The sequence below is a fragment of the Schistocerca cancellata genome, chromosome 6, assembly GCF_023864275.1.
Source record: "Schistocerca cancellata isolate TAMUIC-IGC-003103 chromosome 6, iqSchCanc2.1, whole genome shotgun sequence".
NCBI lineage: Eukaryota > Metazoa > Arthropoda > Insecta > Orthoptera > Acrididae > Schistocerca > Schistocerca cancellata.
In genome coordinates this window covers 278942762-278969816 of record NC_064631.1, presented here as the reverse complement: position 1 = coordinate 278969816, position 27055 = coordinate 278942762, and the positions used below count along the sequence as shown (strand labels likewise).

Genomic DNA, 27055 nt, shown 5'->3' with positions numbered 1-27055 from the left:
CACTGTGCACCTTGTTTGTCGTTACTGCAAGCAAAACGTTGATTGGGAAATATTATTTATTATTTTTGAGCTTTTCCTCATTACAGAGGCTTATCTCCAAAATAAGAATTTACTCAGAAATTACAATAAAAAGAATAAACGTTCTTAAGGTGACCACACCATGGTTCAGGTCGAAAAAAATCGATTTTCGATTTTCACCATATTTCGATAGATTAAGTTTTATTTAAGAACTGTGAAAAGGATTTTGCCGAAAAACTTTTTTACAGCATTTAAAGGGCGTTTTCCTACCACGTGTGTTTATGTGCCACGCCCACTTTTCTGTCACCCACTTTTCTGCATATATTTTAGATCTTTATATCTCCTACATTGCACGTTAGGAATTTTTTTTACTCCCGAGTGTGTTGGCTATCCCTGGAATGCAACGGTCGGTATTCTTTTGTTTCTGCTGTTTGCAAACAACACGCTTTCAACGCTTCCAAACACGCGGCTAGTTTTGTTCAAGTGTGATTGTGAGTAGTTGTCACAGAAAGCTTGCACGTATACTATGGGCAGGCAATTAGGAGAAATAAAGAATATCTGGAGGCAATGAAGAGAGGTGTTTGGGCCATACTCTTCCATAAGTCCTCTACTGATGATAATCCATGTCATGGATTGTGTCCATCAGGAGAAAATTCGTGGTGCAAATACAATAGGGCTCAGGCAACTGGAGAATCTTATTGTCACCAGCATTCTCTTCTTTTTGCTGTTATTACAGCAATTAAACCTATTTTCAGAGACGTGGCTCATCCTGACCTTCTAAGGGAATGTCTGCATGAGCAGACACAGAACCCAAATGAATGTTTCAACAGCATAATTTGGAACCGCCTTCCTAAAATTGTATTTGTATGCATGCACACAATGAAATTTGGAGTTTGTTATGCTGTTATTACATTCAATTGTGGTAATATTGGAAAGTGTTGGGTACTGGAAAAGCAGGGAATTAATCCTGGTGAAAATATGATCACTAGGCTGCAACATTCCGATAAAATGGGGATAGCCAATGCAGACAGGTCCGCATCTAATATGGCCAAGAAAGCAAGACAAACATCCAGAAGCTGTGAAACCTCCTAGAGGCAAAAGAAGGGCCATCATATGCAGCAGGACAGTTTTAATTAACTGTAAGTAACAAATTTCAAAAGTTTTTTCTTTAAAGTCAATTTCCCACAAAGTAAAATTTTCAATACATATGCCCCTTTATATCAGAAACTAGCATAGATAAATGAATGAAATTTTCAGAGACTCTGCATAACATAAGAAGCAGCCTCTGATGTTTTATTCATTATTCTCCCATTAGAAAGTTCACAAAAATATTTTTTGCAGAAAAATCTTAATTTTTGTTGTTGATAAATTTAAAAAAGTATTTCTCAAAAACTATAAAATAGATAAAGTAGATTTTTAGTGCAGTTGACTCTATTAGCATCATGTAACATACCATAAAACTATTAAGATCCTGAATCAAATAGTTTTTTTCAGAAATGGGTCAAATACTTGCCTAAATTAACATGAGTTAGATAGGCAGGGTGTGGTCCCCTTAATCTATATTTTCAGAATATTCCTCCAGGTGTTTCGATCATGTGTGTCCTCTTCCTCTGCGCCCATTCTCCTCACTGTGTGCTGTACATTTTGGAGCCAGGTGGTCATAGGTCGTCCTCTTCTTCTTCTCCCCACCGGTTCCCGCTCCAGTATCAATTTTGGTATTGTGGCTTTCTCCATTCGTCGTACATGCCCGTACCATTGTAATTTCTTCCCATCCATTACGTCATATATTTTTTCTTTAATTTACATTCTCCTTATTATTTCTGTGTTCCTTATCTTTTCTTTCCTGGAGATTCATGCCGATCTTCTCCAGAAGTCCATCTCTAGAGCTTGTAATTCTTAAATGTGCTTCAGGTTAATTGTCCAGGTCTCCGTTCCATACAGAACTACACTCTCTAATATGGCTTTGTATATTAATTTTTTAGTTCTGCTCATTACCTTTCTGTTCCATAAGACTGAGTTAAGCACGCCAATGACCTTCCGTCCGCTACTAATTCTTTTATTGATTTCTGACCTGATTTTCCCTCGATTTCTAAAATGGATCCCAAATAACAGAAAGGGTTTATCTTTTTGATTTTCGTTCGTTGAATGTATAGCTCATCTGAATCATTAGTGAAATATTCTGTTTTTTGGTAATTAATCTTCAAACCCCAAGTTTTCTATGCTACTGCTAGTTGGGAAATAAAGTCGCTTAAAATAAATGTGTAAATTGGATGCGAAAGCTCGAAAAAATGGATCGTCCTCAACTGGTGTAGAACTTTGACTCGACTAAGGAAATACAAGTATTGTACACAAAATCATAACAGGTGATGAAACATTAATGCAGCTGTACGAGGCAGAAAATAAACTGCAATCAACTGTCTGAGAGTTCGAAGACGAACTGAAACCAATCAAAGTCGTTCCTACACGATGCACTTGCAAGAGAAGGGTCGGTTGCTTCATTGGTTATCTTGGACTTACTGTAAACACGGCTTTGGAGCCAGTTCATCTTTGAACGGTATCCGATAATGTGTTTGCCAGAAGTCATAGACGAAATAAAGAAAAATGACTGAAAACATTGCATCTTTTTTCATCGTGATAGTCCCAGCAGAGAACGTCAGACAATTATTTGGCGAAGGGAAATATGGAATGATCGACTGTATTCACTTGATTGATCGTCCAAAGGCTGTTTTTCGTTCCTTTATGTGAAAGAAGATGTACAAGTGGACAGCGCATTTATCACTGCAAGGAGTTGTGGAGCCAGTTTAGAAGGATGGCATAACAGTACATACGCCAGAAGGGAAAAGTCTTTACAGAAATAAGCCGAGGGCAGAAAAGATGAATACATTTTGAAGGTGAAAATTTCGGGAAACAACAAAATGATTTGTGTGAAGTAATGTGTTTCTTTATGGTTTTCTGAAACTATAAAAGGGCACCGCCCAACAGCGAACAGCTTGCCGTGACAGTACGGCTTATGTCACGACCTGAAGAGCTCGTTATCCACGCAGCACTATTGAAAGGAAAACGCTACTGGGTATATCAATAAAAGCTGTAAGAATTTAACACAGATATTTTATGATTTCACTAGGTGACATCCAAGGGGTCGAAATCAACTAATTGCAATTTAAATGAAATACGGTTTTTAATGAAGCAGTCTCATGAAGGAACACGTTTCTTCCTAGAATTTTAAAGAGGCAGTGGCATAATGTCTGAAAACGTATAAAACGTCCCCTTAGAACAATTATACAAGACTGTGCTTAAACTGACATACAATATTTTTATCGCAACGCAATCTGACTTTCAAAAATCCCTACAAAAGAATGGCCCTGACTAACATTAACCTATACCAGTAAACTCTTCCGGGCTAAGTTGCCGTGGTCGATCTGTGAAACTTCTTCTCCCTGACGTTTCGTTCTCAACTACGGAGAACATCTTCCGAAGTGAGTCGACGACTGGCTGCTAGGAGCTGAGGCCGTCGTTTATATAGAGATCGTAGGGGGCGCCACCACACGTCACGTGGCGTCGATGTGCTGCTATCTCTGGCTATCTTTTGTTCTCTCGATTGCAGGCAATCGATTGTCACGTGATTGATGCAACGTCGACCGCCATATCTTATCCAATTTTAATCCTTCTTCTTTACGATTAAAATTGTATTGATGTTTGTGGATTTCAATTGCCTCTCTATACATACGTGTATAATAGTGCGACGTCCTCGCTAGCACGCTTGTTTCACCAAATTTTATTTCGTGCTCTCCATCCTTAAAAACATGTTCCGCTACTGCCGATTTGTCGATATGTCCCAAGCGACAGTTTCTTTTGTGCTCCGTCAGCCGTGTATTGACGCTTCTTTTTGTAGTTCCTATGTAAACCCTGCCACAACTACACGGTATTTTATATACCCCTGGGCTGGCTAGGGGGTGACGAGCATCTTTTGTTGATCTTAGGCATTCACTAATTTTCTTAGTAGGTCTAAAAATGGTCTCTACCTGAAACTTGGCTAGTACTTTTCCAATGCGATCCGTGATATTATGGATGAACGGAAGAAATACTTTTCCAGCTGATGGTTGTTGCTGTCTCCTATTTTTAGGCATTTTTCTATTTGGGTGAAGTGCTCGGTTAATCTCGTTTTTCGTATAACCATTTTTCGCAAAGGCCATTCGTAAATGATTTAGCTCTTCTTGCAAGTAGCCTGGTTCACAAATACACTCCTGGAAATTGAAATAAGAACACCGTGAATTCATTGTCCCAGGAAGGGGAAACTTTATTGACACATTCCTGGGGTCAGATACATCACATGATCACACTGACAGAACCACAGGCACATAGACACAGGCAACAGAGCATGCACAATGTCGGCACTAGTACAGTGTATATCCACCTTTCGCAGCAATGCAGGCTGCTATTCTCCCATGGAGACGATCGTAGAGATGCTGGATGTAGTCCTGTGGAACGTCTTGCCATGCCATTTCCACCTGGCGCCTCAGTTGGACCAGCGTTCGTGCTGGACGTGCAGACCGCGTGAGACGACGCTTCATCCAGTCCCAAACATGCTCAATGGGGGACAGATCCGGAGATCTTGCTGGCCAGGGTAGTTGACTTACACCTTCTAGAGCACATTGGGTGGCACGGGATACATGCGGATGTGCATTGTCCTGTTGGAACAGCAAGTTCCCTTGCCGGTCTAGGAATGGTAGAACGATGGGTTCGATGACGGTTTGGATGTACCGTGCACTATTCAGTGTCCCCTCGACGATCACCAGTGGTGTACGGCCAGTGTAGGAGATCGCTCCCCACACCATGATGCCGGGTGTTGGCCCTGTGTGCCTCGGTCGTATGCAGTCCTGATTGTGGCGCTCACCTGCACGGCGCCAAACACGCATACGACCATCATTGGCACCAAGGCAGAAGCGACTCTCATCGCTGAAGACGACACGTCTCCATTCGTCCCTCCATTCACGCCTGTCGCGACACCACTGGAGGCGGGCTGCACGATGTTGGGGCGTGAGCGGAAGACTGCCTAACGGTGTGCGGGACCGTAGGCCAGCTTCATGGAGACGGTTGCGAATGGTCCTCGCCGATTACCCCAGGAGCAACAGTGTCCCTAATTTGCTGGGAAGTGGCGGTGCGGTCCCCTACGGCACTGCGTAGGATCCTACGGTCTTGGCGTGCATCCGTGCGTCGCTGCGGTCCGGTCCCAGGTCGACGGGCACGTGCACCTTCCGCCGACCACTGGCGACAACATCGATGTACTGTGGAGACCTCACGCCCCCGTGTTGAGCAATTCGGCGGTACGTCCACCCGGCCTCCCGCATGCCCACTATACGCCCTCGCTCAAAGTCCGTCAACTGCACATACGGTTCACGTCCACGCTGTCGCGGCATGCTACCAGTGTTAAAGACTGCGATGGAGCTCCGTATGCCACGGCAAACTGGCTGACACTGACGGCGGCGGTGCACAAATGCTGCGCAGCTAGCGCCATTCGACGGCCAACACCGCGGTTCCTGATGTGTCTGCTGTGCCGTGCGTGTGATCATTGCTTGTACAGCCCTCTCGCAGTGTCCGGAGCAAGTATGGTGGGTCTGACACACCGGTGTCAATGTGTTCTTTTTTCCATTTCCAGGAGTGTATTATTGGCCCTATCCAGTAGTGTTTTTATGACCCCCCTCTTTTGCCTAGGGTGGTGGTTTGAGTTCTTATGGAGGTAGCGATCAGTATGTGTACCTTTCCTGTAGACCTTATGGCCTAAGGTCCCATCTGCTCGTTTGATGACTGATACATCTAAGAAGTTAAGTTGTCCATTCTTCTCCTTCTCCATAGTAAATTTAATCTTTGGGTTAATGCTATTTAAGTGTACCATAAAATCATTCAAGTCTTCTTCCTCATGATTCCATATTACAAAGGTGTCATCCACATACCGATACCACTTCGAGGGGCTTTTTTTGGCCGACTGCAGTGCTTGATGTTCAAAATATTCCATGAATAAATTCGCAATTGCGGGACTTAGGGGGCTTCCCATGGCTACCCCATCGATCTGTTCATAAAATTCACCATTGTACTAAAAATAGGTCGAGGATAGACAGCGTTGGAACAAGGCTACTATATCAATAGGGAACATATCGGCTATATGGGAGAGAGCGACGGCCTCAGCTCCTAGCAGCCAGTCGTCGACTCACCTCGGAAGATGTTCTCCGTAGTTGAGAACGAAACGTCAGGGAGAAGAAGTTTTACAGATCGACCACGGCAACTTAGCCCGGAAGAGTTTACTGATAAAGACGCTGGCCGTGAAAGCCTACATGGAAGGATTAACCTATACCTTTCACAAATCACTTACCTCACAAAAATCTTCGTTACTCAAGCTACAGCAATACAGCGAGCGCCACTACTGCCAGCTAAATAACAGATTCAAGCTACGGAAGGCACTAACTACTAGTAGGCATAGTTAGCAAATGAAAGATTTTAATAGAGAACAAACAATGTATTTACCTTAATAGTCATCAAAAGTCATAATATATACAGCAGTTCATGACATCCATTTTTACAAATTTCAAAACTCCGCCATTTCTCTACCCACATCCACCACTGCTGGCGGCTCACCTCCAACTGCGCAACGCTATGCGCTGTTCACATCCAGCTACCGATGCCCAACACTACAATGGCAGACAACAATGCAAACTAGCCACAGACTGCACACAGCACAGCCAGTGATTTTCATACAGAGCGCTACGTAACGTTGCCAATAAGAAAACATAAACAGCCTACTTACAAACGACTGATGCTGGAAAAGCTGCCAGCGCTTGACGACGTATGGTAACAACGGGAACTCCGCAATAAACTATTTTTCTATAAGTTGTTCCAACATGTGAATGGAAAAAATCTTTCCAGAACCCATTAGATTGGTTTGTTAGTGGCGACCAGAGTGGCCAAACGGTTCTAGGCGCTACAGTCTGGAACCGCGCGACCGCTACGGTCGCAGGTTCGAATCCTACCTCGGGCATGGACGTGTGTGATGTCCTTAGGTTAGTTAGATCTAAGTAGTTCTAAGTTTTAGGGGACTGATGACCTCAGAAGTTAAGTCCCATAGTCTCAGAGCCATTTGAACCATTTGGTTGGTTAGTTTTAGGTAAAGGGGCCGAACAGCGAGTTCATCGGTGCCATCGGATTCGGGAAGGATACGGAAGGAAGTCGGCCGCGCCTTTTCAAAACAACCATCCCGGCATTTGCCTGAAGTGATTTAGGGAAATCACGGAAAACCTGAATCAGGATGGCCGGGCGCGTGTTTGAACCGTCGTCCTCCAGAATGCGATTCCAGTGCGCTAACCACTGCGCCACCTCTCTCGATAACTGATTAGAATGCTTGTACCGTGTGATATAGCGGAAATATTTCATTAGTTTGTAGACTTTTGCCTGCTTTTCAGTATATCTGTTTCTCCCTGTAGCTCCCGTTCTGGTGACAATATACGGTTGATGTTACCAACTAAGTTATTGTTACTCTGTGTACTTGTATAGTATTTTGAATTCAGTTTCATTGTTAAACCGGTAGTCCTTATGGCTAACAACAGGTTACTTAAAAGTCTCATCATATTTTTATTTTAATTTACGTGAGGTCCCACTGTCGGACAGAAATAAATACTAAGATTACAAACAGCTTAAGGCCGTCCTTCCGCAGTAAGTGTCCGCAACGATTGTTCACGTGACGCCTTCTATTCAATTGGTTGAAATGTGGCTGTCTGCTCTTCTTCCGACTGTTACGTGCACGTCGCACCTGCGTTCGCAGCCGAAATACAACAACCTTGACTATATTTCTCTCCAAGCAATAGGCATTGTGGATACTATCAAAAGACCACCAAGAAGCCAAGTAACTAAAGCGTAAAAAACATTTATTTTCCAGTCTGCCGCTGCAAACGTAATGGAAAAATCTGAGAGAGAGTTCTGTGACAGAGTATCTGAAAGACAGCAGTTTCCAAAGAGAATCAGGTGCTGCTCGGATATCCACGTATGTGTACCTTCAACCAGCTTATGTTTCTTGTAGACGTCATTGCAAGAAGTAATAGCGCATAACAATTTGAGTTCAACTGAAGCAGGACAGCAAGACACAGAAGTTGAGACTACTAAAGAATCACATGAGACTTTGATGTTCAGGCCTTAAAGGTAAAAGTAATATCATAGACGTTGAGGTTTCCGAAGAAAGTCGGTCAAGAAATGACGATGACCCGACTGTCATTTTCGTTGCCATTGTTGAACAATTTGAAACGAATACCTGAGCATCTGAGGCAATAACCAAAATTTATATTATAAAAGTCATCATGGGTACTTATTGCCAACTGAACCCGCTGCCGCCCAAGATGTATTCACGGAACACTAATTTCATTGGCACCGTAGGGTCATCAACTAGCTACTCAAATACATACTAAAATGTTAAAAACGTAACGCCCTAGAAACTTCACCTCGTATATCAGATCGTTCCCAAGCAAATGATCATTACGAAGTATTTAAGATACGTAATAATGTAAACAGCTAGTTCAAAAATGGTTCAAATGGCTGTAAGCACTATGCTACTTAACATCTGTGGTCATCAGTCCCCTAGAGTTAGAACTACGTAAACCTATCTATCCTAAGAAGACCACACACATCCGTGCCCCAGGTAGGATTCGAACCTGCGACCGTAGCAGCCGCATGGTTCCGGACTGAAGCGCCTAGAACCACTGGACCACAGCGGCCGGCGTAAACAAGTAGTATGAAGAGTGAATGGCAATATATGTGTTACTCACGGATGGTTTTAGTTGTATGAAACCTGATGATATAAAATACTTCAAAAGCTTACTCGATCGCTCCAGTTGCTTCTCTTGTGTCTATACACGAGCGCAAGTTTATTGTCGTTCCAGTTACCCTTACCCTAATTATCGAAAGTGATTCGTCGATGGATGTACTGACGTTCTGGAGTAATGAAAAAAATTAGCCTCATATTTTCTTCATTCCTTGTACAACTTGACGAAATCGCCATTGGTATTTCGTTTCTGTGGGAAATGGTGAACCCAGTTCACTTGTTTTCTAGGTCTCCACCGTCGTTCCTTCTTCAAACGGCTTACTAAATGGCCACAACAACCTTCTGCAAACACTTCCGTTTTGGTTTATTATTTGCGACAATCGGTATAAACAAATACTGCTGGTCCGCCGTATTCTGATCGAAACGACTGACGGAGAAGGAAATGTCGCGTGACCCGCATACGAGATAACAGGCCTAGTACACACAGCGCGAATTTCGGCGGGCCAGCGTTCTGTAAGCCCTTAGGAATTGCAGAACCGTGTGACGCAAGCCGTGATGGTTCATGGGAACAGTGCATTGTTGCCCTTACCGATCTTATCTCAAAAACAAAATACTTAAAAGCCAAAGCTGGTACAAAAGACACGCGAAAACACCATATTAATGTAACCGCGGCTACAAATTACGTACGTCCGCATCGCTAATTCTGCTTCGTTCATTTAATAATACCTCCAACTAGCTAATGGTTGCACATTGTGTTATGTGATGTCTGCCCACTGATCACATGGACGGCTTAGAAACCGTCTTATTAAACTATTCCCCTTTCACTCACGGCGGCGCGCATGTGAAATCTTTCAAATCCCGCAGCGGTGGTAACACAATTTTATCGATTACTAGGGATCATTCACTCCCTACTTCATACACGCGACACTCCTAAAATATCGCCTCAACGTTACAGAGTTGACGACCTTGTTACTACACGCCACAGCGCTTCGGGCAAGTGACTTGGTTTTGCGATACAGAAAATTTTCATCTGTTCAGATTCTAGCTGAACTATTATGCAACAGGACGCAGGCACAATCTTTGCACATTTGCTAGTAACTCCTCTGTTCCCGGCACTCTATTCAGGCGTTTATCTCAAGCAGTCTGCCTTGGTATAGCCATTTGCTCGTACGCCATTGCGGTAGACCCCAACAACAACACGTTCTGGACTGTAAAAACATCGTCGCTACGCTGGAGAAATTCCTTTGTCACACACATAAGGGAAACTGAGAGGATGGGCCCCAGGCCCCGGCAAGGAATAATACATCGACTGAGATTACAATATCTTATCAAAAGTATTTGAACATCGCCATTACACGCGAAAGCTAGTACTAAGTATCGCGGGAGGTAGAACAGGAGGTGGGGAATATAGCGTTCTTTTTAGTGAAGCAGTAACAGGAGAATGGGTCGGTTTAGCTCTGTGGATTTGAACGTGATTACTCTTTGGATGTCACGCAAGTAACAAATCCATCAGAGACATTTCAACCATCCACTCGAAACAATTTGAAACGAGGGTCGTTCGACCAGGTAACATGGTTCCTGTCATCAACAGTCCAACGTCGATGTTGATGGGCCAAGGCGAGGCGTAAAGCCTTGTGTTGTGCAGTCGTCAAGGGTACACGAGTGGGCCTTCGGCTCCGAAACCCCATATCGATGTGTTTCGTTGAAAGGTTCCCACGCTGACACTTGTTGATGGCCCACCATCGAAATATGCAGCAATTTGCGAAAGGGTTGCTCTTCTGTTACGTTGAACGATTCTCTTCAATCGTCGTTGGTCCCATTCTTGCAGGATCATTTTCGGGCAGCAGTTATGTCGGAGGTTTGTTGTTTTGCCGGATTCCTGATATTGGCTGTACATTCCTGGAATGGTCGTACGGAAAAACTTACTGACTTCATCGCTACCTCGGAAATGCTGTGCTGCATCTCTCGTGAGCCAACTATAACACAACGCCAACCTTACTTAAATCTTGGTAATCTGCTCTTGTAGCAGCAGTAACCCATCTAACAACTGCGCCATACACTTGTTGTCTTACGCAGGCGTTGCCGACCGCAGCGCCGTATTGTGACTGTTTACATGTCTCTGTATTTGTATACTCATTCCCCTACTAGTTTCTTTGGCGCTTCAGTGTATGCGTGTGCGTGAATGTCGGCAGGTGATCAGCTACGACAGCGAGCGCGGCGGCGTCAGCGTGGTGACGGACAAGGGCGAGCAGACGACGTCGCGGCTGCTGCTGCAGAAGGCGCGGCCCTCCGACTCGGGCCACTACACGTGCCGGCCCAGCAACGCGGACGTCGCCACCGTCACCGTGCACGTGCTCGACGGTGAGTGCGGCCTGTCTGCACGTGCCTACCTGCCGTCCCACGCGTTCTGCTCCCGAAGCCCCACAAACGTCATTCTTCGCGCTTTTCGTCAGGGACGCTCCATCCCTACAAATAATTCTGCTCAGGCTCCAAATAGACTTTCGAACTCTGAAAGTAGCTGGGTGAAACGCCTGGTTAAATCCGCAGGACAGAACAGGTAGTTGGAATTGTAGAAAGGGGCCAAAACTGAGCAGCTATCAATTACACACGAACACACAAAACTTTATTTAGTTGTTCAAACATTACAGCGCAATTCTCCGAGCTTAACTATCGACTGTATATGTCACACAATCTTATGGCGTAAGGGGACAACCTCTTTAATTTTTGAAACGGCTGAAGGTCCATGATTTAAAACAAAGCTACAATAAATTTCCAAAAGGCAAAAAGGCGCAAGGTTTTAACGTTAAATAATATTTTAAATGAAGCTGAAGTCCCAAACATTCTAAGACGGCTGAAGGCCCATGATTGAAAAACACAACTACAATAAATTTTGAAAACGCAGAAGGCCAAAAGCTTTATCCAAAAAATATTTTAAATGATGCTGAAGGCCAAAACTGTGCAAGACATAACAAGTAAGGAACTTTCAATCTTAAATCGGCTGAAGGCGCATTATTTAAAACCCACCTTAAAGCATACAAATCCAAACCATCGGCTGTGAGTCATTAAAATACACAATCGAACACCAATAAGAAACGGCAGTACAGCCTGCGGAGCTCAGAAGTTTCCGGGGTCGGTCTGCACTTGAAATATTAACGTTTTCTAAGGGGAGACACGTAGTCGGCCCAACTATATCTGATCCGCTGGCAACCCAACCAAGAGACAGTCAAGGGATCCACCGACAAGACGACTTACTTTCCACCCGACCAGTAAACAAGAACTCCAATGCCAGAACGTAAAAGGCGTAGCCGCCCACAACCAAGTATGGATAAGTTGTCAAAACTACACACACGTGTTGGACAGCGACAACACGGTGTGGAATGGACACTAACTGAATTTTACGTCAGCGGCCAGGGCAGGTAACCGGTACGCTAACGGCCACAAGGTAGAAAATTCCGCTGGTGCACTTAGACTTCAAATAACCTTAATACAGTTAAACTCCACCGGATAGTGGCCAAACTTTCGCCAAATCGAACACTTGCCGTTGCTCACGGGAATATCCCCAACAGCCAACCATGAAAACCAACGTCACAATGTGAACGGACTGCTTTCGGTAATTAAATCACCACTCAACTTTGTTGTCCTGGGTCGGTGAGCAACGAACCTCGTAGCAATCGGAACAGTTATCACACATTCCGACACTGTGTAGAGACCTCCAGCGGGCCCAGCCCACTGCGCCGCGTGATTTTCTGGCTGATCCACACCAACCGACCGACTGCTAACATCATCACTCAAACAGCACTAAAATAACAGCGCAGTCGACATCACAAGCTACACACATTATCACAAACACTTGGACGAAGAACGCGACCAATTGTAAAAGTAGTGACTATGCAGTGACGAGGACGTACCACGAGTTGAGACACACCCATCATCAACTAACAAACGATCGCGAGCAATGACATTGTCCGGCAAGACGACCAACCGACGATCAAACAAGACCTTCCCTATTGGAACCATGTTTTCCGGCAGCGGTCGGGCGAGTCATGGGTATTCGAACCTCACTGCCGCTCCAACCCGACCGACTCCTGCCGCGTCCCGACTGTCCGACTACCAGGTGCGAACTCCACTGCTGGCTCGTCGCAACTCACTGCCAGATAGGAACTAACTTCTCAACACACGACAACCGGGAAGTAATAGCAGTCAAGCAAAGATAATACGGCGGGGCATATATCGATAAGCGCTGCTGCTGTCCCTCACGGGCAGGCAAGGCAGCAACTCAATAACACGAGTAATTGAATTAACATAATGAGGTGGCAGTACAGTAAAAACAAAATGTAAAAAAAAAAAGAGAGAGATGCACGAACACGAGCGACGCACGGCTCACTGGGATAATATAAAGGGAGCGAAAGACTATTTACAACTTATACAGAAGCCAGACGGCAGCTATAAGAGTCGGGGGGGCGTGAAAGAGAAGCAGTGGTTGGAAAAGTATAGGACAGGGTCTTAGTCTATGCCTCTCATATTCAGTCGGTGTATTGAATTAGCAGTAAACGAAGACAGAAAAGGAGTGCAGTTGAACGGAATCGACACGGCCTTGGAAATAGGATATAAGATGACCGTCAACAAAAGCACAACAAGGATAATGGAATGTCGGCAGATTAAAACAGGTGACGCTAAGGAAATTAGACTAGCAATCGAGACACTTAAACAAGTAGACGAGTTTTGCTATTTGTGCTGCGAAATAACTGATGATGTCTGAAGTAGAGACGATATAAAATGTAGATTGGCAGTGACAATAAAAGTATTTTGGAAGAAGAGAAATTTGTGAACATCGAACATCGGTTTAAGTAGATGGAAGTACTTCCTGAAAGTATTTGTCTGAAGTGTAACTATGTATGGAAGTGAAACATGGACGATGAACAGCTAAACAAAAAGAGAATAGAAGCTTTAGAAATGTGGTGCTACAGAAGAATGTTGAAGATTAGATGGGTGGGTCACTTAATTAATGAGGATGTACGAATAAAATTAGAGAGACAAGAAGTATTTGGCTCAAGTTAACCAAAAGGAGAGATCGGTGGACAGGACACATTCTGAGACACCGAGGGGTCACCGATTTGGTATTGGATGGAAGTGTGTGGGCGGTAAAAATCGTATAGCAAAACCAAGAGATGAATAAAGCAAGCAGATTCAGAAGAATGCAGTCTCCACGATAGAGTAACATAGAGAACTGCTTCAAACCAGTCTTCGGAGAAGAGTAAATTTCACTTATGCACATAACAACAAGAAACACATAAAATTAGTACAAGTTTTCTCTGAAGGTCCTATTCTTTATCCGCTAGGATCATTGCGTCTTCAGCATAGGCTATTAAGTAATTTTAAAAAAAGTCTCCCTGTCTAGGCGTACGCCTTTCTGAAATGCTGCTTTCCATGTGTGCATTATTTCATGTATGTAAATGTTCAAACATAGTTGGGGAGACTCAGCAACCATGTCGTACTCCTTTGTCAGTTGGTATTTGACTAGTCATTTATCCGTTGAGATCTAGATTTACATCACATTTATTAATCACCAGGAAGGTGTGTACCTACTGAAACAAATAAGAGCGAAACTTGACCTGGAAATCCCAACAGGAAAAACCAAGACAATGGCCTTCTTGGGGAAAGAACACATTTTAACCAAAATAGCGATTATAAAATCTAAGAGTAAGTAAACAACTTCAGTAACTTAAGAAGTGAGCTGACATGTGGCTACAGCAAAGATATACAACTTAAGCTTAGTAAATTCAGAAAATTACGTAGAAAAATTAACGGAAACCTAAAAAACAAATAGTGGAAAAATACTCTAAGTAAATTCTACAAAACAATACTGTAAAACACTCAGGAAAGATTTGCTAGATACACAAATCATTTTGGTTGAAGCTTCTTAACATTGGAAGAATGTACAATAAGAAACTCTAGGACGTGATACAATCTATACAGATCCCACAAAAACTGCGCAGAATATTGCGAAAATAACAAAACACGATTTTACGAGCAAGTGCTGCAACAATGATGATACACCTGAGAATGGAATAAAGTCCAAATATGCTCAATTTACAGCGAAGGAAACAGACAGAATGACAGAGGAATTTGTCTTTTAAATGCATGTTGTGAATTGTATGACAGAACTTTAACAAACAGACCATCTCCAATCGCTGGAACTGCGTTATCGATATGGTTCTGTCACAGGAAGAGTAGACTGACTTTGACACAACTAACAAAAAAACACCTTGGATTCAATATACCAACATTTCTTCCCTTCACTGACTACCACGCAGCTTTTCACAAAGGAAAAAGAAACAAAATGTGGAAAGTTTTAAAAAATAGAGGAATCCCATCTGATCTTGTTAGAACTATTCAGAGTTTATATATAAATAACAAAATACTAATAACCAGAGCGTAAATCGTACCTGATATGACTGAGATGAACCAAGGAATTAGACAAAGGTGTCTCATTTCATCCCATTTTTTTTAACACAAATATCCAACACGTAACCGAAGCTAGGGTGGAGACACTACAACATTTTAAAATTAGTAATGTTGATGTTAGGACACTACCTTTGGCGGACGACCGATTTATTGTTAATTATATTGAAAATTTCCACAAGAAGATTTTTAAGAAACGCAGCCACAGAATGCACTCTGAGTATCTCCATTACGAACTGAAAATCAGTGGCAGTTTTTAGACTTCATCAAATACAAGTTAAGAGTTAAATTAAGATGCAGATCATAGAGAAAATTAAAATACCTCAATACTGAGGGTGCAGTACTACATGTGGAACAAAAACATAACATAATTTAGATCTAATTAACTATGTTTGTGTTTCAATACACAAAACGTTGGGGAAACATTCCACAGAGATTAAACAAGTTCTGTAAGAATATGGCTATACCTGGTCTACTCAATCAGTGTGAAAACTGAATTCCTAAGAAAAGAAATGAGAGGGGAAAGGAAGTATTTCCTTAGGTACGTGGCCTGATAAACCTCTATGGATAAAATGGGAAATGATGACATTCGAACTAAACGGAAAATGCAAAACGTAACTCATACAATAAAAGAATATCAGATAAGATGGAAAGAACAAGACCGTGCTCAGATGCCAGTATCATTAAAGCTATAACTAAGAGACAAAAGGTTTTTAGGAAGACCAATGAAAAGATTGTCTCGCCATTTTTTTTTTAAAGAAATGGAACAGACAAAAAGTCCCAGTCCTGATGATGATATAAGCTGTTTATTTAAAGGAAAACCATTTTTATGCATCTCAGTTATCGTCCGCACCACAGTCAAGAACTTATTAAACGAAGGCGACGTTTTCATATGTAAGACGTTTATGTAGACCTCTTCTTCAAATGGTTCAAATGGCTCTGAGCACTATGGGACTCAACTGCTGAGGTCATTAGTCCCCTAGAACTAGTTAAAGCTAACTAACCTAAGGACATCACAAACATCCATGCCCGAGGAAGGATTCGAACCTGCGACCGTAGCGGTCTTGCGGTTCCAGACTGCAGCGCCTTTAACCGCACGGCCACTTCGGCCGGCGACCTCTTCTTCGTTAGACAAGTCGCTGCGGGTTTCTAACCCACTGTCGTGTGTTTTTATACGGGTAAAGCACACTTAATTATCGCCACAAGACGGGAAAAGAGTGGTCTGAACGTACCTCTTCGGAAAGATAGGACTAGTCACACAGAACATTGAGACACACACATGGAAACGGCAGCGGTTTCCCATCACGTGATTCGGTTTGTTTTGGTTTACAAATTTCATTGTTTTTATTTGTTTCACAGGCAGTCGGTAGACTAAGTCTGGAATAATCTACAAAGATAAAATTCTAAACAAAGAAGAAAATTGGCGGTGGACTAACACAAATTCCTGATTTCCACCTCGATACATTTTCAATACTTCTTATTTTTACATTTATTATTTCATATTATATTATAAACAGCGCAGCAACATGAGGCCCACCCTTTACGCCGTTCTCACGCATAGAATTATTGTAGTAGATCATACTTTCAAAGAAAACCATTTGATGACAGGCAAAATTAACAGGCAAAAACTTTAGCTAGTAGGAATTAAGGTTCAGTTGACGACGAGGCCATTATGGACAGATAAATTCTTTCGTTTAATGTGGAGTGCACCAACACGCCCCATTAAAGCACTGAAAGGACAGGTCGTACAGTTGATTCTCTCCTATGGTCTTCCATCAAAATATAAAAGGTGCTCCGCCTTCGCTCGCTGACCCGCTGTTTCTCGAGCCTGAGAACAAACGTCAGCTTACGGTACTGCATTTAATCTTGATAGACTCACAACGACTGGTAGGTTCTCACTCCTCGACTCCTCGTTTGCAATTTCCCTTGAAATTGTAATTTGCTCTGCGTTTTTCAATATTAATGTCCCATTTTGCGGCTTTATAAAGTTAACACTGTCAACATTTTCCTTTCGTCATCACAAATTATAAGAAAGTTCCAATTCTCACATAGAAAATTATGGAACACACGCTCGGTAGTCACAGTTAATTTTCTGATGCATTACTTACGAATCTACGCCTTTAGACCAACACAGTACTTGTAAGCATCATGAAATAAATCATTCCATGGGATATGCCTTTTGATGTTATAATTTTCTTCAGTGAATTTATTATTTGTTTAAGATTTCCATATTGCCTTTAAGAATAATTTCGAGTAAGAAATGACACCTTAATATTTAAAAACCGCTTATCCACGCGACAAGATTATCATTTTCACCCACAGAACATACAAACCACTGTTCTATTAGTACAAGAGTGAGATGTTTGCACGTGTAACAGAAAGCAGTTTTTTTCCTGTTGTGACATGTAAATCTCCATAGATTCTATTCTTTTCCGAAATCAAATCCTTTGCAGTCTGAATCCATTCGAAAACAATTTCTTCCATACGTTACAATGGCAGTCAATGAATAAATTGTACTCCGGAACACTTAGTTGGGGCTCTGAGCACTATGGGACTTAACATCTGAGATCATGAGTCTCCTAGAACTTGGAACTACTTAAACCTAACTAACCTAAGGACATCACACACATCCATGCCCGAAGCAGGATTCGAACCTGCGACCGTAGCGGTCGCGCGGTTCCAAACTGAAGCGCCTAGAAGCGCTCGGGCACCGCGGCCGACTGAACACTTAGATGTTCATGGCACTAAATGAGAAGTACGGAATACAAACATTTTGAATCATCTTTTCAGTATTAACTTTGTAGTGTACTTTTCATCATATGGAGCATCTACTACATGGTAACATGTGCCCAGTCATCATTTAAAAACCGCCAGATTTGGCAAGAAAGGCCAAAGAATAATCTTTAACCGAAATAATCATCCGTTGAGGACATTTGATTCTTCCAGTCAAACGAAGGCACTTTATGGCCATGCCCATGGGAGTTTTATGTTCCCGTCTAAGAGAACTATGATTGAGAACCGTTATTGTATTTCACTCTCTTGGTTTCTAGGCTTATAAATTTACGCACCATTCTGTGACTGGTGTTAAAGTGCAAAAGTCGTAGAGACGTGAATTATTGCTCTTCATATATTACCGTTTTTTTTGTGGAATTTATCGTTCCCAACGTGTCTGTCATACGAAACGTAGAACGTCTCGAAGATAAGCGATGGAGATTTGACGTTGCATATTACAATTTACTGTTTAATTACAATTGGGACATCTTCATAGGATTTGTGGATATAAAAACGTTCCGGAGAAAGTAATGTAAAAGTATAGGTCTAAAATTCCTTAAGGAATAACATTAATACACAGATCTCATTCTCGATATATCTGAAAAAAAAAGAACGAGTATGGGGCTCTCATAATTGCCTGAGTTTCCGCAGCCAGAGTCCATTAGTTAACGTAACTGTTTTGTGCGTGTGGTTCCCACCTCCTGTTGCATCCAGTGATAGTTATTTTGCAACGTGACGTGGCGCTACACCCAGAAAACTTTTATGACATAAAGATTACCTAAGAATGACCTAAAGTCATTCTTAAGAATGACGTTAGGTACAGTTCTCGCACGTGTGTGGTGAAGAAGTAAAGAAAGAAGTGAATGAACAGGACTGTAGATTAGTGGCAAGGAGACGACGTACCCTTTCAAGACAGACAAAAAGAAGAAGGTTTGTAGAGAGGGAGAGCCCACATAGTACTGACTGGGTTACGTATAAGAAAAGCGATTGAGGGAAGTAATGAACACATAAAGAAAGAATATAATATCCCAGAATTAGGGAAAACCAGGTAGGAGTAGGTGTCTCACTTAGAACTGTGACCGTTTGCGGTGCCTGCAGTAAGAAAGAATATCGGTTCAGGCAAAGAAACATTAAAACAATGGGTTTCACTGTAGTCAGTAATCAATAAAGAATATTTTGTAATTAAGCGCATCGAGTACAATGCTGCAGAGGGAAACTGGTAGAAAAGGACTGCACGCACTTAAAAATGATTTTATAAGTTATATAAATATAAGATGTAAGAAAATGTAATTACTTTAGAGCAAGGCTGAATAAGTGACTCTGTGCGAACGCTTTACTAGGAGAAGGTCCTGCCAAATGGAAAATCCACTGCAGAAAAGAGGAATTAAATTGGCTCTGACAGAAGCAGTGAGAAAAATGTTAGCAGATAAGGAAAAAATACACGTAAAAAAGCAGCTAAGAATATTGCTTATAGTACCTACAAAAAACTAACAGACTATAAAAGGAAAAAATGTTGACAGCGTTACATCAGTCGCAAGACATATTAATTTCCAATTAAAAAAAGAAAAAGGAGAGAACACTGAAAACTTGTTTCAGCTATAATATTCAGATAAATATTCAACCTGTCGGGATGGCTGACGCGCGTTATCAAGTCGCTTCCGGCTTTCGTGAGGTGCGCAGGTCTCGAATTAAATCCGCCAGACGATTAACGACGGGAACCCATGTGCTGGTCACAATTAACGCACGTCATAGGCAGTTTACCACATGTAGATGAATAACGGGCTTGTACCCGCATACCGCGTGTAACACTATTCACACATATATCTATAATGTTCGCACACATTTCACATGCGGTGAGCGCTAGGCACAGTGGGAATAGAGGAATGTCAGTGCTTAGCGTTCCGTCGACCACGGGATCATTAAAGACGGAACACGAACTCTGGTTATGGAAGGATGAGGAAGGAACTCGGCCGCGTCCTTTCAAAGGAACCATCTTGGCATTTGCCTTAGGCGTTTTAGGGAAATCACGGAAAACGTAAGTCTAAGTGGCCAGGCGGAAATTTCAACCGTCGTTCTCGCGAATGAGAGTCCAGTTTGGTAACCACTGCGTCATTCGTTCAGTGCAGACAGCTGGCGTACACAAATTCCGGGCCTGGAGGGACATGGGTGGCGACAGGAATGGCATCCGGCCTCCCATTACCACTAACAATGCCAAATATAACCATTAACATTCAGACCTCATGAAAATACGGGGTGAAGACCAAGAAAAAAAACGAGACCTTGGAGACAAAACTTTGATGTTTCTGCCAGGTACTGTGCCTTTTTTGTTATCTTAAGGGGCTAGACCAAGGAGAATTTCTTCGAACGTAAATTTTTTTATTCGTTTAAAATATTCGTCAGATAGTCATTTTATTATGATTCATTCTTGTAAAGTCTGTCATAATAGACAAAATAACTTAAAACCGCCTTCAGTGGTTCAAATGGCTCTGAGCACTATGGAACTTCTGAGGTCATCAGTCCCCTAGAACTACTTAAACCTAACTAACCTAAGGACATCACACACATCCATGCCCGAGGCAGGATTTGCACCTGCGACCGTAACTGTTGGGCGGTTCCAGATTGGAGCGTCTAGAGCCGCTCGGCCAACCCGGCCGGCTGCCTTTACTGCATGGGGGTCAAGAGCATCCGAGAGCTCGAATACAATTGTTGTAATAGTATAATAGATAAGGACGGAATAGAGGTCCCCTTGGTTGCGGATAGTATCACAGAGGGCAGTAGAATCAACTAAACTACTATTCTCAACAAGGTATCTCTTCGTAACATGATTTGCATATGGTAAACAGTCTGACAGCACGTGCTTCGTCTCCTTGCCATTTCGATTGTTTTTATACGAAGTAAAACGCGAGTGTTTGAAAATTTCAGACAGATGTATTTATATGAACAGAAAGTATTCCCATTCGAGCAGACCGAGCGCGGTAGTGCAGTGGTAAGCGCACCGGACCCGCATTCGTGAGGACGACGATTTAAACAAGAGTCCGACCAATCTCATTTAGGTTTTCAGTGATTTCCCTAAATCGCTTAAGGAAAATGCCAGGATGGTTCCATCATAAGGGCACAGCCGAATTCCTTTACGTCCCTCTCTTATTCGAGCTTGTGCTCCGTCTCTAATGACCTTTTTGTAGACTGGACATTAGATAATGATCTCTTATTCCTCATTCTGCTCCTCACGATCGTGCAAAAAACCAATTGATAGTCAGTTAATCGATGTAATTTCGTTAAAATGATCATGTTGCGACATCGACGAAAAGGAAGGCCAATTGTACGATGCTGACAATGCCGATTATTAAACACAATATTAAATAACGCAAGTTGAAGCTCTAAACGATTGTTTCATCTAAACGACATTTTTCAAATTGGTGGGAGCTGCAGATCACGTAATATACGTGCAAATACATTATACCTTTTTTTAACTTGTGAGTCGGCGTTTTTCTGCTGTTGTACGTACGATGTTTACGACATATTTTAGTTTCTATTTTTCGTGCAAGTTTTAATACGAAATTTTTGTTGAAAAAATTGACTTTCATTTCACAGTGCCACAATTTTCGTAAAACAATTTTTTTAAATTTCCTTACTTACTACTTTAGACTATATTATCAGATTAAAAGCAGGGTCCGAATTCGAAATTTATTTATAGGTTAAAATATGAAGCGTTCAGATTTCGCACGTGCCGTCTCATACTCGGTGAAGGTCGTCTTTCTTCGAGAACGTGTAGTCTCCTCTGGGTGCAAGGTTTTTACTTAAGAAATACGTAAAATGATCTTATGAGTGTAAATTAAAGATGTAAAGACGGTTTTATAATTTGTTTGTTATTTTACTGAAAAACAAGCACGAATATCGATTCCAAAATCGAGTTTCATACTCGTCTATCTCCTAAATGACGTTTATTCATAGTACTAGTATCTAAACAAACTGTATCTAAGTTAACGATAGCCGGCCGGAGTGGCCCACCGGTTCTAGGCGCTATAGTCTGGAACCGCGCGACCACTACCGTCGCAGGTTCGAATCCTGCCTCGGGCATGGATATGTGTGATGTCCTTAGGTTAGTTAGGTTTAAGTATTTCTAAGTTCTAGGGGACTGATGACCTCAGATGTTAAGTCCCATAGTTCTCAGAGCCATTTTTTTGAAATTTATTGCAGACTTCAGCTAGTATTTCTCATTCCTCGTTCTTACACACACCAAAAAAGGGTTGCTTCACCTCGGTTCCACCTTACTGGTGGCAGGTACAACACCAAGATGAGATATGTGCCCCTATTTATGCCAGGTACCATCGAATGCTGTAGTGAAGCCTCTGCTACAACTGTTTTCTATCACTTCCTCTTCCACAGCTTTCTTTGTAGATTCTATACAGACTTCTTCTACTTTAGACGCTACAGATCTATTATAGCTCGCCGGCCGTTGTGGCCGAGTGGTTCTGGGCGCTTCAGTCTGGAACCGCGCGACCGCTACGGTCGCTGGTTCGAATCCTGCCTCGGGCATGGATGTGTATGATGTCCTTAGGTTAGTTAGGTTTAAGTAGTTCTAAGTTCTAGGGGACTGATGACCTCAGAAGTTAAGTGTTATAGTGTATTAAAAAAAAAAGTTAACAGTAAGGTCACAATTTCCATGACGAATTGCGTTCTCCACATGCTGCATTGCATCTTGCTGCCACAAAACTCAGTCATTATGTTTGCTACCGTCGTTAACGGCAGCAATTTCCTCTATCTTTTGTAAAAAGCAGCTTTCCTTAGCATTAAGTGATGTAACTTGTGCCTTGTCAGCCATATAAACGTTATCAGAGCCAGTTTTTATTTTGGCCTCCTTCTAGGTAGTTTGTCCATGTTTCATTCTGTCTTTCTCTCTTGTGTATACCGGCAGGAATTACCGTGCCAGATACGGGAACATTTATCAAATTGCCGCCATTTGTCTTGTACTTACGCACTTTGCGAACACACCGGTGGCGCAAATTCGCCACTGAATCAAATCCCAGCGGGGAATCGGCAGCGGGCGCAGGTGCGCCTTCTCCACAGGCAGTGGACCACACCCCGTAGCTTCACAAACACACACACACACACACTCCAGTCACCCTCACAGTGACCTAAAAGGAGTACACTTAGGTACGAAAGAACGGATTAATATGAGCATCGCAGTAGAAACACATTTTCGCATCTTGTTTTTTCCTTACGTGCAAAACTCTGGCGTAATTTGTTATCCCATTCTGCTACAATGCGACTGGAGGTGTCCTAAGCTCTGGGTACGCCTTGATCATAGTGGCTGTGTGTTTTCTGCTGTCATGCTGACTACAGACACCAGCTATGGCAAGTTACTGAAACTGTTTTAGTTTTGTCATTAACTACAACAGTTACCACCTGGGAAAGCTGGAGAAACTTCAGCCAATGTCACGATTTGAAATCCTCGTCTACTAAATCTAAAAATGGATAATAAACATTAATTAACGTGTCAACGTGCGTAGAAGTAAGACAATGTACGTCTAGAAAAAACGTAGAGATATATGTTCAGGGATGGAAGGCCGTTTCTCGATGTTTAATGGCCTCAACAGCTTATCGATAGACCACGTTGTCACTACACGATCGTTTGTGGTCATGACCTTGCTACCCATCTGTGAACTAAGTTCTCAACTTGTTTGCCCCAAAAAACTGAACAGTCATGTTTTCAAGATTATCGGCAAAATCTATAGGGCTGGAGGAATCTGGTGCATATCACGTAAATTAAAACAAGGATGAAACTACCTCGAGTACAGACTGTCTAAAATGTTTAACTTTTATCACACAGGACGTTTTCTCGTGCGAAGAACACCAAACGGCAGTTCACAGTCCTCACTATAATTTTTCCATTCTTGCGGATGAAATGATACATTCTCATTTCCCCTACCGTAACCGGATCTGAAAATTATGAAGCCACTATTATCTACAGCGGTAAAGTAATAATAGTCCCGATACTGTTTCTCATCCTTCAAAGAAGTGGAACAGCTATTGTGTGAAGTGTTGCGTAATATCAATTGGACCTCTGTTCAGAACAAGGGGTTGATTAGGTTGTCTAGGCAGCTGAGGAGTCTACATTATGTTAGGTACACGTGTACGTTATTCGGTCTATTTCCTACCACATTTAGCAAAACGAGTGTAAGAGTTAGTCTATAGATTAATGTAGTTTGGAAAAATCCTTAACAGCAGGTGTACTATGCCAACTGCTCCTCACAGGCTTCACTAAGTGCCATAAGAAGCATAAATTTTAGTAGAAGTTAATTAAATTCGGTGAATATTGAGGAGCCAAGAGGATTAAATAACTTATGATAGACACTTTTTTAAAAAACTGCAGTTCATTTCGAGAATTTTTTAAACTAAGAGTTAAAAGCGTCGTTCAGCTGTTACTCTAAGAATTAGACAAAACTTTAAACTGTAAGCGTGCTCCGGCCAGGCCATAAGGCGCTTTTTCATGTAATACGAAGTAACTTGCCGAACACGTCACCAGCTTAACGAAGGCTTCATGACTGAACAACTTTTGGTGCTCCGGTCTTGAAGGCGGTCGACATATACCGAAACTAAATTTTGGTGTAAAATATTGTCGTCCGTAACTCGAATAAATATAAAAACGTTCCCCAGATGGATGTGAACTTTACTGCTACGTGTAACCACTACTCGTGGCCTTACAACTCGTTGCCTTACAATCCACGCGGCCCAATCGTCAGACAGTTCATACCGGATGTGAAATCGAAATTATGGAGGAAGTAAAGATTGCTGGAAGTAGATTACGGTCCGACGATTCGTGTTATGTACCAGCAGCTTGGGAATAATTTGGTTGATATCAATGAACTGCCTTTCAACGGTTCATTGCTATGTGGCCATTGCGGCACAATCAATTCTACTGCAGGCGTTAATAGTAAAACGACTTCAGTAGTAGGAGAACCTTTTGAATAAGGAAACCAGTTACCATCTCATTAAAAGTACTCCGATAATTTTCGTGGATACAACGTATAGATCTCTTTTACTGTCGCCGCTTCCACAATCTTTCGTTTGTGATCGTTTCACTGTTAGTGAGCCTTCACTTCAAAACATTTACAGATTGCGATCTTGGCAATTTGTCAGATTGTGGCACAGTTTACGATTTTAGGACGCACGTTTCGCATGGTCTTGATTATAAACAAATCTGATTTTATTGTCAGTTGTTACAGTATATGTCGGAACAGCTGGAAGGACCGAGCGAGGTGACTCAGTGGTTGGCACACTGGACTCGCATTGGGGAGGACGACCGTTCGATCCCACGTCCGGCCATTCTGATGTAGGTTACCCACGATTTTCCCAAATCGTCTTCAGGAAAATGCTGGAATAGTTCTTTTTAAAGGGCTCAGTCTGATTTGCGCAGTGTTGCGGCGAGGACGTCTTGTTTACGTCCCGTCCGAGCGGTCGCGATTGTCCGTTGTTGCTCACTACTTCGGCGCCGCTAGTTTAGAGTCCATCACTACCGACATAATACGGCACATTCATACAGACAAACCACCTTTCAACCCGAACATGCGCGTCCCCGATTTCTTGAAGTGCAATAGTTTCTACGTGACAACGTTAAAATTGATCCGCAGGACATAATTGGTATCTGTGTCTGTCACGAGCAGTGTTGTCTGCATCAAGTTAGTAAATGACGAGGTATGCAACAGAATCGCGCGCGCGTATGAGAACTATCTTGAATTCAAGCATTCTGATGGCCTCGTATTGGCAGAATGTATCGATCACGCGGAGCTTGGCGTCCGTACGACCCGTTCGAAGTACCACCGGACGTAGTCACGGCGGCTTTCCAGCCTTACGGCAGAGTGGTCAGCCACATGACCGAAAAATGGACCACATTTACAACGTATCCGGTTCTTAACTGGGTACGACAGATCAAAATTGAACTGACAAAACATGTACCATCCTATTTTGTCGTCCGCGGATGTTGGGCGATCATTGTGTATGACGGCCAGCCACGCACTTGCTACGGTTGTGGCCAAGCAGGACACGTCTGGTCGGATTGTCTCCTACGACGGCTTGCTCAATCCCGACAGGTGAATCTATGACTTCTTCTACGGTGACTACCCTTCTTATACCGGGGTTGCACGGGCGGCCACCCTTTCCGATGCCGACCACATTCGTCCGATAGCCGCCCCAGATAGCGAGGCCAAGATGGATTCTGCAGTACAGGATCCAGCCACTACAACGGCGCCCCCTTCTGAGGGCAATCACTGACCGACCTTGCAAGAAAGCACGAATGACGGGATTAACATTGAGCCACGGGTTGTGCAGACAGCGGCTACTCTTCCAGACACTGGAACAGCTGAAATCACAATCCCACAGTATTCCACATTCGGATACTGCAACACACGTCCATAAACAGAGTTCCCCGCGGAAACACAAGAGACTGCGGCTTGCTCCAGCGGAGTGCTTGCAGCGAACGTCTGACATGGAGTGTGGACAATCCGACGACGGTGCCGGCGGTACAGAGGCCGCAGTAACATCGCATACAACAGACCTCCATTGTGATGGCTTCAGTCACCCCGACCCCACAGAACAGCAGGATCACATGCCGACAGCCGCTGCCGATTACCAGCCAGTAGCGCCGAAGGAATCTGCGCCGAGTGCCGCAACAGTCACCAACAGCCACCAACAGGCGATGGTATTTCATGGCGACTGGGCGGACGATGGTTAGGAAAACTCCTAGCCCATCGAGTCGGACGACACGCAGAGAAATTCACCCCACCAGTGTTAATCCTGTTTCACCATCAGTGCGATGAGACAGCCTGACGTCACGTGTACGCACCCCTTACAAGTGTGTTGATGGCCAACGCGAGTGCTATGGTTAGACTTCAAACTTATCGTTTTGCGACTATAAACATCAAAACTGTAGAGATGCACGCTAAGTTATCCTTGTTCCCGGATATGTTGAATTCTGCTTCCATTGACATAGCTCTTCTTCAAGAG

At 42.9% G+C, this 27055-nt stretch overlaps 1 protein-coding gene across 1 annotated transcript in view; it reads left to right on the top strand.

Moving 5' to 3' along the window:
- LOC126088289 (zwei Ig domain protein zig-8-like) overlaps positions 1-26783 on the top strand; it is a 377426-nt gene extending 350643 nt beyond the window's left edge. Inside the window, exons 5-6 of the mRNA XM_049906418.1 lie at positions 11011-11179; positions 26512-26783. Coding sequence (XP_049762375.1) covers positions 11011-11179; positions 26512-26783 — 441 coding nt within the window. The remainder of the gene's footprint in view (positions 1-11010; positions 11180-26511) is intronic.
- The last annotated feature ends 272 nt before the right edge of the window (positions 26784-27055 follow it).